Genomic DNA, 13,174 nt, shown 5'->3' on the forward strand with positions numbered 1-13,174 from the left:
TGCTTCCTACCTAAATAAAAATAAGTATTACCCACTGTCAGAAACTCAGGGGGGAAAAAAATGCTTTTCCAACTACCATCACAAAAATGTGAAGGAAGATGCTATATCCGTGGATAAAAATACATTCTGTACAACAATAGATAATGTTTGTTCTTGTTCCCAAAACAACATGATTCAAATAAAAGTAAAAGGCTGTTTTTCCCCATAAACCTAAATAGGGCTTAATAGATTAAAATAGAAAAAAAGTCCTAGAATAAAATGTAAAAGCAAGCTTAGGGAGACTCAGATAAAAAATGGAGATTGTTGTATGTACAATACTAATAACTGCTCCCTTCGAAGTGCAGGAGGTGGGGTTCACTCTTCTGGTTTCAGCAGATTTTTTTTTATTTGTTAAGAAGACAGCAACAACAAAAAACTCAAAATAATCCCTTTTCTCTATGGAGCGGAGTGGAAGAAAAATCTGAAAGCATTAAGTGAGATTGAATTATCTTTGCTATTTTGGTATTCCCAGGGAACATAAGTAGCATCATTGTATTTGCTTCGTATTTCCCTCTATACTGTCATTCTCTGCTGAAGCTATTTTCTTGGTGACAAAAATGTGGCAGCATGATTAAAGCATGGTAAAGACAACAGGCAACTGCATGCTTGAATTTGGGTTTTTCGGTAACCTGCTCATGGGAAATTATACTTCAAGTTACCAATGTGAAGCTGTATCCTTCTAGAAGCCAGTGCTGTCCATCCACTTGGAGTTTGGGCTTGGGTGGGAGGGCCATGAGAGCTCTTGGGAGAAGTCCCTCTGCAGTGACAAGCTTGAAGAGCACAGAATGATCTTCATTCAGCAGAAAACTAAGAGATAACTTGTCCATATCATCATACAGATTAAAAAAGCATGAAAACTCAGAGCTGTCAGAACTTGTAGCTGAAAGACAGGATGGATTCACTCAAGTGATAAGTGAGGTACATACTTTAACAGAAGTAATTCGCAATCAAAACAAATATTAGGAAGCAGGAGCTTGTGTGTGGTTCTTTTTGTTTGATTGTTTACTTGTTTGTTTAAATTTCCACGTCTTCAGATCAAGAAGACTGGATGCAAATCTGTCAATTTTTTTGCAACCCGCCCTCACCCCCATCTTAGGCAGTGGTTAGAGATATTAATTTTGTGTGGATGGAAAAGGGGTCTGTATGAAAGGTTAAAAATGGCTATATTACGTAGCCTCTTTGGTATAAAGCAAGACTAGTTTGTATCAATTAAAAGAACATTAAACTGTCTTACAGCAAGCTATCTTTCTGAATATTGACTGGGGGCCCTCCTTCATCCCTTCAGTAGCAATTGTTCAGTTGGTTTATGGGGACAGATGGGACAGACCATGAGGCTGATGTCTGTGGTGTCTTTAGAATTAGTATAGGGGACCCACGGGAACTTGAGATGCTCTTGAAAGAAAACATGTGCGTGTGTCTGTACAGTGCTAAGGCAGTTGTTCTGAAGCAAAGTTTTTAACTAGTTGCCTACTTTGCCATATGAATGCAATGGAAAATAACAAACAGTAAATTGAAACATTTCCCAGTTGTAAAACAATACTTACTGCTTATATAGAACTCATCACATGTGTCTTTCTCTCTTGCATTTCCTGACACCCTTTACAATTTCTTATTCTTCTCCAAGGCATGGAGAGGAAAAGATTAATTGTTCAAGGCCACATGGCCCACATGGCCACTCATGTTGTTCTGACTCAGTCCAGTGCGGTCTCTACCAGACAACATCCATTCCGTCCTGTGTAAAGGAAGCTGAAAAATACTGATTATTATTGCTGAAGTACCTATGACAGTAATAGTGTTTGTTGCTGAATTGCGTCTTTTTTTTTTTTTATCCCCTTGCAGATCATAAAGTGACTGGAATTTCCATTGAAACAGATAACAAAAACGTAAAAGCAGAGGAGTTTAAAGGTACAGTATGGGCATAACTTTTCTTAACTATATGCATAATGCATGCAAACTATCCAAACAGAAGCAGTGAAGACATTATGGTCATGTTCCTCATTCTGCTTCTGCTTTCTCTGTTGGATCTTCTTGTAATCTTGGTCTTTCCCCTGTTTTCTATTCCTTGACCTATGGCGGGACTAGATGATCCCAGAGGTACCTTCCAACTCCCTTTTTCTGATTCTGTGCGTGTTTGTCAGTCTGATACCCCACTCTAACTTCTGTCAGGTTTCCTTCCACACAAAATGTTGGAAACTGCTAGACAGGGGAAGTATTAATTACAGTATATGTCAGAGAAGTGAGAGTATAAAAAAGGAACCACCAACAAGGTGGTGGTAAATCAACCACCAACAGTAGCTATAATTTAGCATTTATTTTTAATACATGGGTAAATCGCACATGAATTTTCCTCATAATTGGGCTAGAGGAGTTAAGAGGGGTTGGGGAGGAAAATTTGGGATGTTTGCTGAATGGGTGAGAAAGGCGCTAGTAGAATGTGAGTGTGTGAGGCTGATTTTTTCATTTTCCCTTATTTGGTTTGATGGAGAGAGATGGGAAACTGGAACAGCTTGCTGAGCTCTAGGATCTCCTTGTTGCTTTGTGGCAATAATGAATCACCTTTGCTGTCATCTGGGCTCCTGTAAAGTATCCTTGTCACTTTGGGGGAAGAAAAGAGAATATCTTTAGACCTGAGGACAGCAAATGGAGAGAGAGGCTCTTTGGGTAATATTAAAGTTTGATTAGCTTCTCTGTTGTATGACATATAGCTTGTTCTTTATTTTCTGTTTGTATGCTAGAGAGGCTAGTTTAACATAGCTCAGGTGCCCTGAGTTTTCTCCTGTTTTTCCTATAACAGCACCTACAGGAATGCTAGAGGCTGAAGGATGGACTTGGCTTTCCAAGTAAATGCCGCTGACCTGGAAAGCATTTTCCTTTTCTCCAACTGCTGTTACCCTAGTAGGGCTAATCAAATGATAGCCTCCAGACCAGATGCTAATCCAAAGTAAACATTGTGCAGACCTCTCCAAGATCCCAGAGGCCCTAGAGTTCTCCTGAGCCCTTGCAGAAAAATAACGGCATTGTATTGTTTTTTTTTCCAGGCCTGCTAGAGCCTGTGCTGAGGCATAGCTTCTTCTGAGCACACCTTAATGCAAATCAAGTAACCCTGCTCTGGAAAATGCTTCTGCTTTTTCTCTTATTAATAGGCTCAGTGAGGAGAAGGGAAATATAAACAAGGAGGGATTTATTATGTTGTTTCTGTTCTGAGTGTCCTCCTTCCAATTTGTTCCTTCTCTCTGGATAAAGTTAATGGGAGTGGCATCTGTGCTAGATTTTCCTGAAAACAAACAAACAAACACAGCATGCAAGAAGGTGATGGCTTGTTCAAGGCAGAGGTGACCTGCTAGGCTGAGAATACTTCTCCTGAGCCATGTCTCCTTAATTCAGAGCAGTTTGTCCACTTGGCCAGCTGCCACAAGACCAGCAGCAAATGCAAGCTGAAATTGAGTGATAGTTTTTCTTTGTTAGAAGGATACAAAAACAAAATGGAAAGGAAACTTTAGCAAATCTTAAGATTCAGGAAGCCTCCACCCATCCACTCAACCTGCAGTCAGGAACCCTGGGTTTCCTGAGTGTGCAGCATGTTTTGCAAAGCAGCCTGTGTGTGCACGGATAGTGTTTCTGGCAGAGAACGCCCTCCTGACTTTTCTTTCAAGTCTGGACATTTCTTCTGTGTAAAACATCACCAGGGTTACCAGCCTGGTCCCTTTGAAGCCTTTTGTTTCTCCACAGAACAGATGCAGAAAATCAGATTCAAAGGGTGAATGGATAGACCTGCTGGTTGCTTTTAATCGTCTCTTGGCCTTGTTTGCCAAGACTGGAAACGCAGGCGCAGGTTAATGTAGATTGCGTAGATGTTCGTCTCCTGAAAGCTAGGCTGACATCATGAAAAATGAAAAGATCTTTAATCAAGGATACTCCGTCTCCTACTGTTGCATAGGCAGTGTAAAGGTAGCAAGCCCCATATTGTTCTGGTTTCTTCCACCTTGTTTGGAAAAATAAAACCAACACAAATCATAGAAAAGATTTCTGTTCTCAGTCATGTTATATTAACCCACCATTTTTTTTCTAGGCCTACTGGAAAGGGGTCTGCTTTACTACCTCTGCCCTTTTATGCTGTAGGAATTTGGAACGCTAACCGCTCTCACACTGCTTCTTATCTCTTGGCAACAAAATAGTGGTCACTAATTGGTCTTACCCCTGTTGCTGTACTTTGTCCTGAAAATTATTAAAAACCTCAGGTGTTAGTGGATGTCTCACTACTGTTGTCACTTGCATAACCAGGTCTATCATCCTACTGCCTACAATGGGTTCCAGTGCTTTAACTATAGTAGGCACAGTTCTTCCTAGCCTAAAGAAAGGATGATTGACAGTGAAGACAAGTGTACAGATCTGCACAGGTATATGATGTTTCAAAATAGCCAGTATGAACCAGTAGTAACCAGTATATTTAACCATTGTATTGGTGTAATTAAGTTTTATGTTAGTCAAACTATTGTTACTAAATTCAGAATAATAATTCACAAAATACTGACAGGAATGAGCTCAGACTCTTCTTTTAGTTGTAGTCTGCTAACTAACCAAAAAAAAGACACTGGTAATAGGATGATATCTCTGCACGTCCAAACCTGCAAATGTCTCATCCCCAACACCTGAGGTTTGATCCAAAGACTACTGAAATATGGGAACACTAGTAATTTCTGTTCCCCATTGCATATGTGTAAATCTGGAGAAGGTCTGATTGCATCACTTTGAGAAGTGGAATTGGCTCTTGCTGGCTGCTCAAGTCCTCTTGAAGAGGGATAATTAAGCTTATGGAGCCTGAATGTGTAGCAAACTACTGAATCTTAATTTCTCTCTCTCTCTCTTTTTTCTTCTTTTTTTTTTTTCTTTTCTCCTAGAGGCTATTCTTAGCTGCAAGCACAAATTTTCGAAAGAGATGAGTCTAAGAATAGAATGGAAGAAAATCCGGTCCCGGGAAGTCTCATTTGTTTATTACAATGGTGAATTTACAGGTAGAGTACTGCAAACTTGGACTGTGCCTTAATGTGTCATCTCTGATATGAATCGTGGCCCCTTCCTGGGCAATAAGATGGGGAGAATAAGCGAATGCGAATGTTTTTGACTCTTGGGACTGAATAACTGCCCTGTGAGGCAAGAAATGCCTCCCCCTTCCCCAATGGTTAGTTAACCTCTTTAATGAAGTTAAATATAAGAAGCCTTGAGGCCAAGAAAAACAGCACTGCATGCTTTTTAAAGTTTTCCAAAAACTAAATTGCATGGAAGCATAAACGCCTGAAACTAGTGCAAAGTTTGCACTCCTATCCTATGAAGAGATTTCTGAAGGAACCTGTAGAGCTGGAGGCTTAGAAATGAAAAATGCAGCAACTTTTTTATACATAAAATAAAAATTCTGAAGTATGTTTTAAGTTGCTTGTACTCTTTTTAGAAGTAAAATTTCTATTTATATGCTCCTAAAATGATTGACTTCAACATTATGTTTTGTACTGAGGAAAACATGGGTCTCTGGTACCTTGTATACAATAAATGAAGCTTGAGGTAAAATAAAGCTCCAGGTGTTTGTTAGTTTGCGGAGCTAGCAAGATGCACTGTTTTTGCTGAGGGATTTGTTCTATTCCTGTATAGCAATTAGAACTCCTGTTTCTATATATATATATGTAAGAAATCTCTCAAAAAGCTACAGACTAAACAAAACCTCATTGCTTTTATGACTCTTGTTGCTGTATCTATCCAGTTTTCTTGCTACATTAAAATTGTAAATATTTTGCTGTGGTTGCTCTCAGAATTCTGCAGGGGGTTTACATTAGTGGTTGCCATCTTTCTGAACATAGAATGATCCTTTTTATTTTTTTCTACTTGTCTGCAGCTCTACATGTTTTCTTGAAGTGTGCAAAAAGTGTTCCATCTTCCAACTAGAAACTGTATAAAAGATGTAGAGTTTGAGCTGAGCTTTTTGAATTAAGTGGATCAGTCTGTGGAAGGTTCTTACTGTCTTGGAGTTGGAATTAGATAGATTGCCCCTTGGTAATGGTTAATTACCACTGAGCAAATGAACAATAAGTCATAAATGACTGTTTCAAAACAAGATGAAGAGACAGATGTTTCTGGTTGAGGGGAGAGAGGAGTGGAGAGGAGGTGGGTGGGGAAGGTGAGGAGAACAGCTCTTGGCAGGGGGGGGGGAAAAAAGGCTTATTTTATTTTCTCTCTTAAAGGTGACCTTAAAGACCGAGCAGAGATGCTAAATACAGGAATCCATATCAGAAATGTGACCAGAAAGGATTCTGGGACCTACCGCTGTGAAATTAGTGCAAAAAGTGAACATGGTGCACGCTTGGGAGAGACTACTATTATGCTCACAGTGTTGGGTAGGAACAAATTTTACTACTTGGGCTTCTGTAAAGAAATGGAAGGCTGGCAGGAGGTGTTCAAAGTAAGGTTCTTTGCCTATAGTGTGTGTTTCTTTGGGTTGCTTTCTCTCTCTCATAGTTCACATTGCAAATACAGGACTGAGGAATGTGAACTTTTGGGCGCTTGAAAATGTTAACGAACTATTTTTTATGGATATAAGTGTATATTGCAGATGTATAATCTTAGTAAGTATTCTAATGTATATTATTATGAGATTATCATTTCTAACAAAACTGATGTCATTCAAGTTGCTAAGAATCTAGATATGCTGATCATGGTGTTTGGCACTGGAAAAGCAGCATCTGTCGACAGTCAGTTTATCAAGTGTTTCTAAGCAGCAATTTATTCCAAGATGCTACAGTCTCATCCTGTTTTAGCAGAAGAAACTGCTGCAGTCTCTAGGCAATGCCAGCTGTGACCTTTATTTACAGGAGAGACAGTACCTTTTTTTAAAAAAAAAGTCACCTTTGGGAAATGAGAGAGAGAGGTGAATAAGAAGCATACCTTTTCACTGTCCCAGGTGTAAGATTAGAACTGCAAGGTGAATAGATCTGCATGGTTCATTAATGTCAGCCAAGAAAAGTTACACTTCTGTGATAATAAATAATAATAATAATTTTAAAAAGATTTGGAAAAGAGCTTCATTTTTACGGCAGAAGAAATGGAGTCCTGCATCTGAGTGGCAGAGAGGGTTATCTGTACCTGCAGGTAAACAAACAAGTAAGGGACAAACAAGTAAGAATAGCCATAGCAAAATCGGACTTAAGTTCCTCTGAATCCTCTAACAAAACCTGGGGACATAATTTGTGCTCATTACACACTGCCCAGGAAGCTATGGAGGAAAAAGACTCGTGAAGTAGCCCTTCTCCAGAGCCCCTCTCACTTCATTCACATGGAAGTGTACTCGAGAGCTTTTCTGATCATCAGTTGTCACATAGACAGCATGTATGTGACTGGGTACCTTTCATTCTGCAGTTCCTCCAACCACTCCGATCTGTGAGGTACCCAACTCTGCAATGACTGGAACAGTAGTGGAGCTGAGCTGTAAAGAAAACGAGGGGTCTCCTCCATCCAGCTACCAGTGGTATAAAAATGGCGTTGCCTTGCTGGAAAAGACGGGAACAGGTGGTGCGAGAGGAGCAAATGTGACTTACACCATGAATAAAAAGTCAGGCACACTGGTAAGACAGTAATAACCAGTTATTAAGAAGCCTCATTTTAATGTTTAGTGCAGGGATGCACAGTGGTGTTAATCTGAGATGAATGTCATGCTGAAACATATGCTAACACATACCTAAGGTAGTCTCTGTCCCAGACATGTGAGGGAAAAGGGGGAAAAAAACATCAGATGTGATTATTTATGTATATATATATATATATATATATATATATAAAAATACTGGAACTGATCACTTCCTTTGCATGGCAGTAATATTTGGTAAATGGTGCAATTCAGCATCTTCTCATTGGAATAGTTCATACAAAGTGCAATTTCTAAAAAATAGTCTGTTTTTCTATGGGAAAATTTACACATACTGAAATAGTTCATTTTTCGTTAAATGAACAAAATCTTTTGATACCAAAGATTCTAAAGCTGGAGGGGGACAATGCATTTTATTGGGAAAAATATTGATTTCCTGAAAAAGAAACATGCTGTAGATACCCTTCCTAGCTATCTAGCTGAAATATACAAGATGATCTTATAGATGCATCGGTAGTTGAAGATAAGGACCAAGGAATGTGATTAGGGAAGTGCACGATGAAGTCAAACTGAGATCAGGATTTGTCATTTTTTTCAAATTTTGAAGAAAAAGAAAAACACTGTGACATTTCAATTTCTATCTAAAGGGAAATTTTGAATTTTGTTCCATTCTAATAATGGGTTTGGACTCTGTCTTAACAGCTATTTAACACAGTTACAAGGAATGACACCGGAGAGTATTTCTGCGAGGCTTCCAATGGGATTGGATTAGCTCAGAAATGCGCAGTGAAGCGAATGCAAGTGGGTATGTCAAAGCAAAACAGTCTTGCAATTGGAATGATTCTATTGTATGATGCAACTAGAAAGCTAATACCAGATTGAATTATATCCTTTTACTATTCCTCCCCCAAAATGTCATAGTCAAATATTCTTTTTTTGAGTGCCTAGTTACGGTGACTACTTCAAGCATCTTTTTTAAAGCACAAATAGAAGTCAGTGTCTTTTACAGAAAAGCAGTTAGTTGAGCACCTTTGAATTACTGCAGTAAGTTGCAAAACACTGAAATTCATACAATAGTAGTATCCATATCAGGCCCTTATCAGAGTGCTTTTAAGAAAGCTGTGCAGCATAATCTGCCCATCCATGTGGTGGGTTTTTTCTTTCTTTCTTTATGAATAGTCTTCCTTTGGAGATCAGCTCCTGAGAGACTTTAGTATTGCAGATCAGAAGCACTTTTCTAGCTTTAATTGAAAATAATGATTCATACCTTTCAGAGGAAAGCTGAAAAGATTGGAACATCTTTAAAACACACATAAACCCAGCTGCCTCCTCCTCCTACTAATACAATGTAGATAAAGTGTAATATTTCTTAGTTAATGAAGAATTTAGCAGAGGCTGGAAAGGCAGAATTCGTAGTAACGCCAAATGTATGAGTTTCCTGCAAAATAAAAACTAGCTCTTGCCCATTTGTGGGGGGGGGGGGGGAGAAAGGTGTAATAAAAATACTTGAAGCTGTTAAAAGATCCTAACAAAAATGGCTTAATATTGTAAACATGTTGCTGTCAAGGTATTCCATATAACAGCTGTCAAGTGCTTTCTTAGAATGTAGTTGAAAATCACTGTCTCAAAGCTTTTAATGCACTCCTGCTTCATGTCTTGCTATTTGCTTATATAACAAGTAGGCACGCTAAAAATTCTCTACTGCAGAAATACTCATGCAGTCCTAAGCTGCTCTCAACCAGGGTACACAAATTGATAAGCTTTGAGGCAAAATCCCCAACCATATGGTAATGTATGCTTGAAGTTATGATTCAAATAAGTAATTGGTCAAATAACAAAACTTTGGGAAATATTTCTGCTTATTGATGTTCTTCTGAAAATAGATGACTGCCTGAAGGTCTTGTGCATTGTATCAGGAAATGGGCATGAGTCACCACCTTTTAAAACAAAAATGGCTAGACTTTTCAATAGCAGAACCGACTTCAACTTCAGATATCCAGACTAAAATATTTTGTAGCCTTAGCCTGTTGCATTGTAAAAGCCTTATTTTAAAAAAATAAAAAGCATTCAACTTTACATAACTCATCAGTGTGAAGAGTTCTTCAGGATTATGTCCTGACACTGTCATCAGCTGTTTCTATTATTTTAGTCAGATTACCTTTCTATGAAAACACATGTTGTAATAGACTTTAACTTTTTAAAGAATTCAAGATATTGGCTCTTAAAGGCATGTGACTTGAATATTTCTTCTTTGGGAAAGACAAAACAAGATGTATGCACCTCTTGACATCTTTTATTCTTTCTCCGCTTTTGACGTGGAGTAAGGAAGTTAATGTGATGGCAGAAGCGCTTTCAGACTGTTCATCAATATCTGATTGTTCACAACTTATGTACACAGCTTGGGCAAAAGTTCCCCTATTAATACAAATAGTGCCTGTAGCAATTATGGAGAATATCTAGCCAGTGGAACTTTTGCAGTCTATAAAATTGGATTTTCTTTGTATAATTACAGATGACCTTAATGTAAGTGGTATCATTGCTGCTGTGGTATTTGTGGCTCTGGTAATAGCATTATGTGGCCTTGGAGTATTTTATGCCCAGAAAAAGGGTTACTTTGGAAGTAAGTAAAGTTAATCTTTCCTTGTGTCAAAAAATGGTTGTATTTCTGCTGATTTTAACATGTTTTCCTTTTCATGAAAGTCCTAAATCCGTGGTACGAAAGCTATATGGAGTACTGAAGCTTTATCTTTATTCTGCAGACATTTTATTTTTTCCACTTCTATGCAGAAGAAGCATTAAGAGTGGTGATGTTTGTGCAGTTGTTCAGTTGTTTCAGGATACCAGGCATTAAGTCACTGCGGAGCACTGAGCAGAGCCTCCTAGCACCTCTCTGTCCTAGTCTGAGGGGTTTGCAAATAAAGGCACCATAGAAGCAACCTCTAGCTGTTCTAACTGTGCAGTACCAGTGACCTTGTAACAGCTGTGCTGAGGTGAACTTACTGTCTCCCTCTTCTGGGTTATGGTGAAAGTACACGTGGAGAAAACCTGCGTTTAAGGAGCACCACAGGAGGTGGCTGACAGAGCAACTTCCCCACAGCATTTACATTAGCACCTATAGGGTTCAGCACAAGCCCGAAGAGGGATGCCCAAATGTCCCTGTCCGAGACAGTCTATTGCCAGAGAGGGACTGGCCAACAGAGTTGTTGTTAAAACTCACATGCACTAAATTTAAATCATTTTTGAAAACAACCTAGACAGTTTTTCTGGTAAACTCACTGTCACAGAGAAACTCAATTCAGCAACTGTTTCTAGAAACTAAAGAGCTGAAGAAGCCATGAGAAAATACTTCAGAAAATGTTAAATCAGCCAAGGAACCTATTCTTGTGATAACTGGGTTTTTTTTTTTTTTTTTTTTTTTCAGAGGAAAGCTCTTCCCAGTAAGTATCCTCATATTTATGTAAGTGTTATGCCAGCTACTGTAAACTTCAGTTACACTTCTGATGATTTAGTAACTGTGATTCTTCATTAAAGTCTTTCTTACATGGTACTTCTACAGGCCTCACACTGAAACTGTTGCTGTGTAGGATCAGGGTTCTTCATCAGAACTGGTGTACTGGTCAGAGAATGAATAAACATTATTACTACTAAATCTGTACTAACCACCTTGTTGGCCAGTTGAGGACAGGAGATGTTGAGGGCCAAACTGAACTCATGCCTGTATCTGCAGAATATTTTGGAAACCATTGGTGGGGGTGGGGGGGGGTGAAGATTAGGGAAGGACTTTAAGGTCACCTCGTCTGCTTCTTTGAGATGCATTTATGTAAAGCTCTCCTCTCTAGATTTCTCTGACTTTCTACTAAGAATTCTTCAGTCTATTCTAGTATTTTCACACAAGGTTAAACTTGTAGGTGGTGTTCAATGCTGGCCTTGCTTTTGAGGTGAGAGGCTGGGAGGAGGGTTTTTAAAGCTAATGATATCACTTGCAGGTAACTGCAGGTGAAAACAGATACTGAGAGTATTTTGAAGTATCTGTGAACTAGACAGCATAACTGCAAGCCTTGAAATGACAAGTCAGGGAAGGTAACTTGATGGCAGTTCATGAGACAGTAACAGTTGTATAAAAAGCTTTCAGTGGAGTTATAACTCAATCAAGACAAATACATTCATAAACTTCTCAAGAGGCTAACACTAAAACCACAAAGTCGCTATTTAACCTATCTTCCTATTCTGTTCTATCAACAGAAAGAAGTCCAACTATCAATCTACAAGTGAAAAGGCAAGTATCTTGTATTCAGTAGTGTTTCAGAAGTTTTAGCTTGTTCAAAACCCCTTTACAAAACCATTATAGACACAAGTTTACCTACCCCCAAGTTTACATGCTACCAGTACTCAAAGAATACCTCATTTATGACTTATGATTCAGTCTCCTTAAGTACCCACAACTATAGCACCTTGTTATATACTTCACAATTTGAGACCTGCCTTCACCACCCTGACCACATGTTCTACCTGCTCATCCTAGTCCTCCTCCTCCTCCTGCATCTCCCTGTCCTTTTGATGTCTCCCATCATCCCACCAGGGCAAGCAAAAGAATACAGAGTACAGAAGTCTAACTCTTGTCCCTTCCTGGTTGAGAGAGTTTAAGGGACTTATGTAGGTCTCTGCTCCTGCTTTTCAAAATGGTGCAGTACGAGTGCAGTTCTAACTAAAACTTCAGCTAGGAGCAAGCTAATTTGAACATTTATGGTTTAAGGCCATGTGAAAAGCTCTCTGAAAGGCAACCCATTCTTTAATTAGAAAACAGTACATGTAATATATAGCGTAAGTTTACTTCCTTATGCATACTAGATGCATAGAAGAAAATTACTGAGATGGGCTAGTAGCTCTGAATGGTGTCTGGTTTGCTCATCTTAACTGAAGCCCTTCACTCTAAACTCACAATTTAGTGAATGCTTCACTTCCAGCAACTAAAGCATTAAACAGCTTTCCATCGAGTGTTCCGTGCAAGTTTTTTTTTCTTCTTTAATAGTTTTAATAGAGTCCCACTTCTCTTCTGTGCAAGAGGTGAATTCTGCAAATTTCCCTTTCCAGAAAGGCAAACATATTAACTGATACAGACACTGCTTCGGGCAAACTTCCTCTTTTTGACCTGTATGTCTTAGTTTCCTCTGAAATGTACAATGAATGTTAATCTGCGTACAGTCTTGGAAATGTTACTTACGTCACCTTTCTTACTTGATTTAGGATTTCAAGCATACCAAATCCTTTGTTATTTAGAAGATTTCAGCCTCTGTGAGGGACAGCAAATGACTACTTGTTATACAAAATATTAAAGGGATCTTTTGACTTCCATTCTGTAAATAGTTTCCATGTATTACACACTGAAAATAGAAACTGCTACTGTTTAGTAACCCATAGTGCATTAGTTGCATTTTTTTTTAACTTAAAAGTTAGAAATAAAAAGACTATAAAAATCAGTTTGTTTGAAGACCTCTTTTTGTTCATATA

The 13,174-nt window shown here is 38.7% G+C and overlaps 1 protein-coding gene across 1 annotated transcript in view; it reads left to right on the forward strand.

Moving 5' to 3' along the window:
- JAM2 (junctional adhesion molecule 2) overlaps positions 1-13,103 on the forward strand; it is a 28,667-nt gene extending 15,564 nt beyond the window's left edge. Inside the window, exons 2-10 of the mRNA XM_088529806.1 lie at positions 1,879-1,944; positions 4,938-5,051; positions 6,270-6,422; positions 7,441-7,646; positions 8,369-8,471; positions 10,179-10,286; positions 11,088-11,103; positions 11,909-11,942; positions 12,911-13,103. Coding sequence (XP_088385932.1) covers positions 1,879-1,944; positions 4,938-5,051; positions 6,270-6,422; positions 7,441-7,646; positions 8,369-8,471; positions 10,179-10,286; positions 11,088-11,103; positions 11,909-11,942; positions 12,911-12,943 — 833 coding nt within the window. The 3' untranslated portion in view covers positions 12,944-13,103. The remainder of the gene's footprint in view (positions 1-1,878; positions 1,945-4,937; positions 5,052-6,269; positions 6,423-7,440; positions 7,647-8,368; positions 8,472-10,178; positions 10,287-11,087; positions 11,104-11,908; positions 11,943-12,910) is intronic.
- The last annotated feature ends 71 nt before the right edge of the window (positions 13,104-13,174 follow it).

This window comes from Tinamus guttatus, unplaced genomic scaffold, assembly GCF_059628265.1.
Source record: "Tinamus guttatus ecotype Peru unplaced genomic scaffold, ASM5962826v1 Tinamus_guttatus_pri_ptg000347l, whole genome shotgun sequence".
NCBI lineage: Eukaryota > Metazoa > Chordata > Aves > Tinamiformes > Tinamidae > Tinamus > Tinamus guttatus.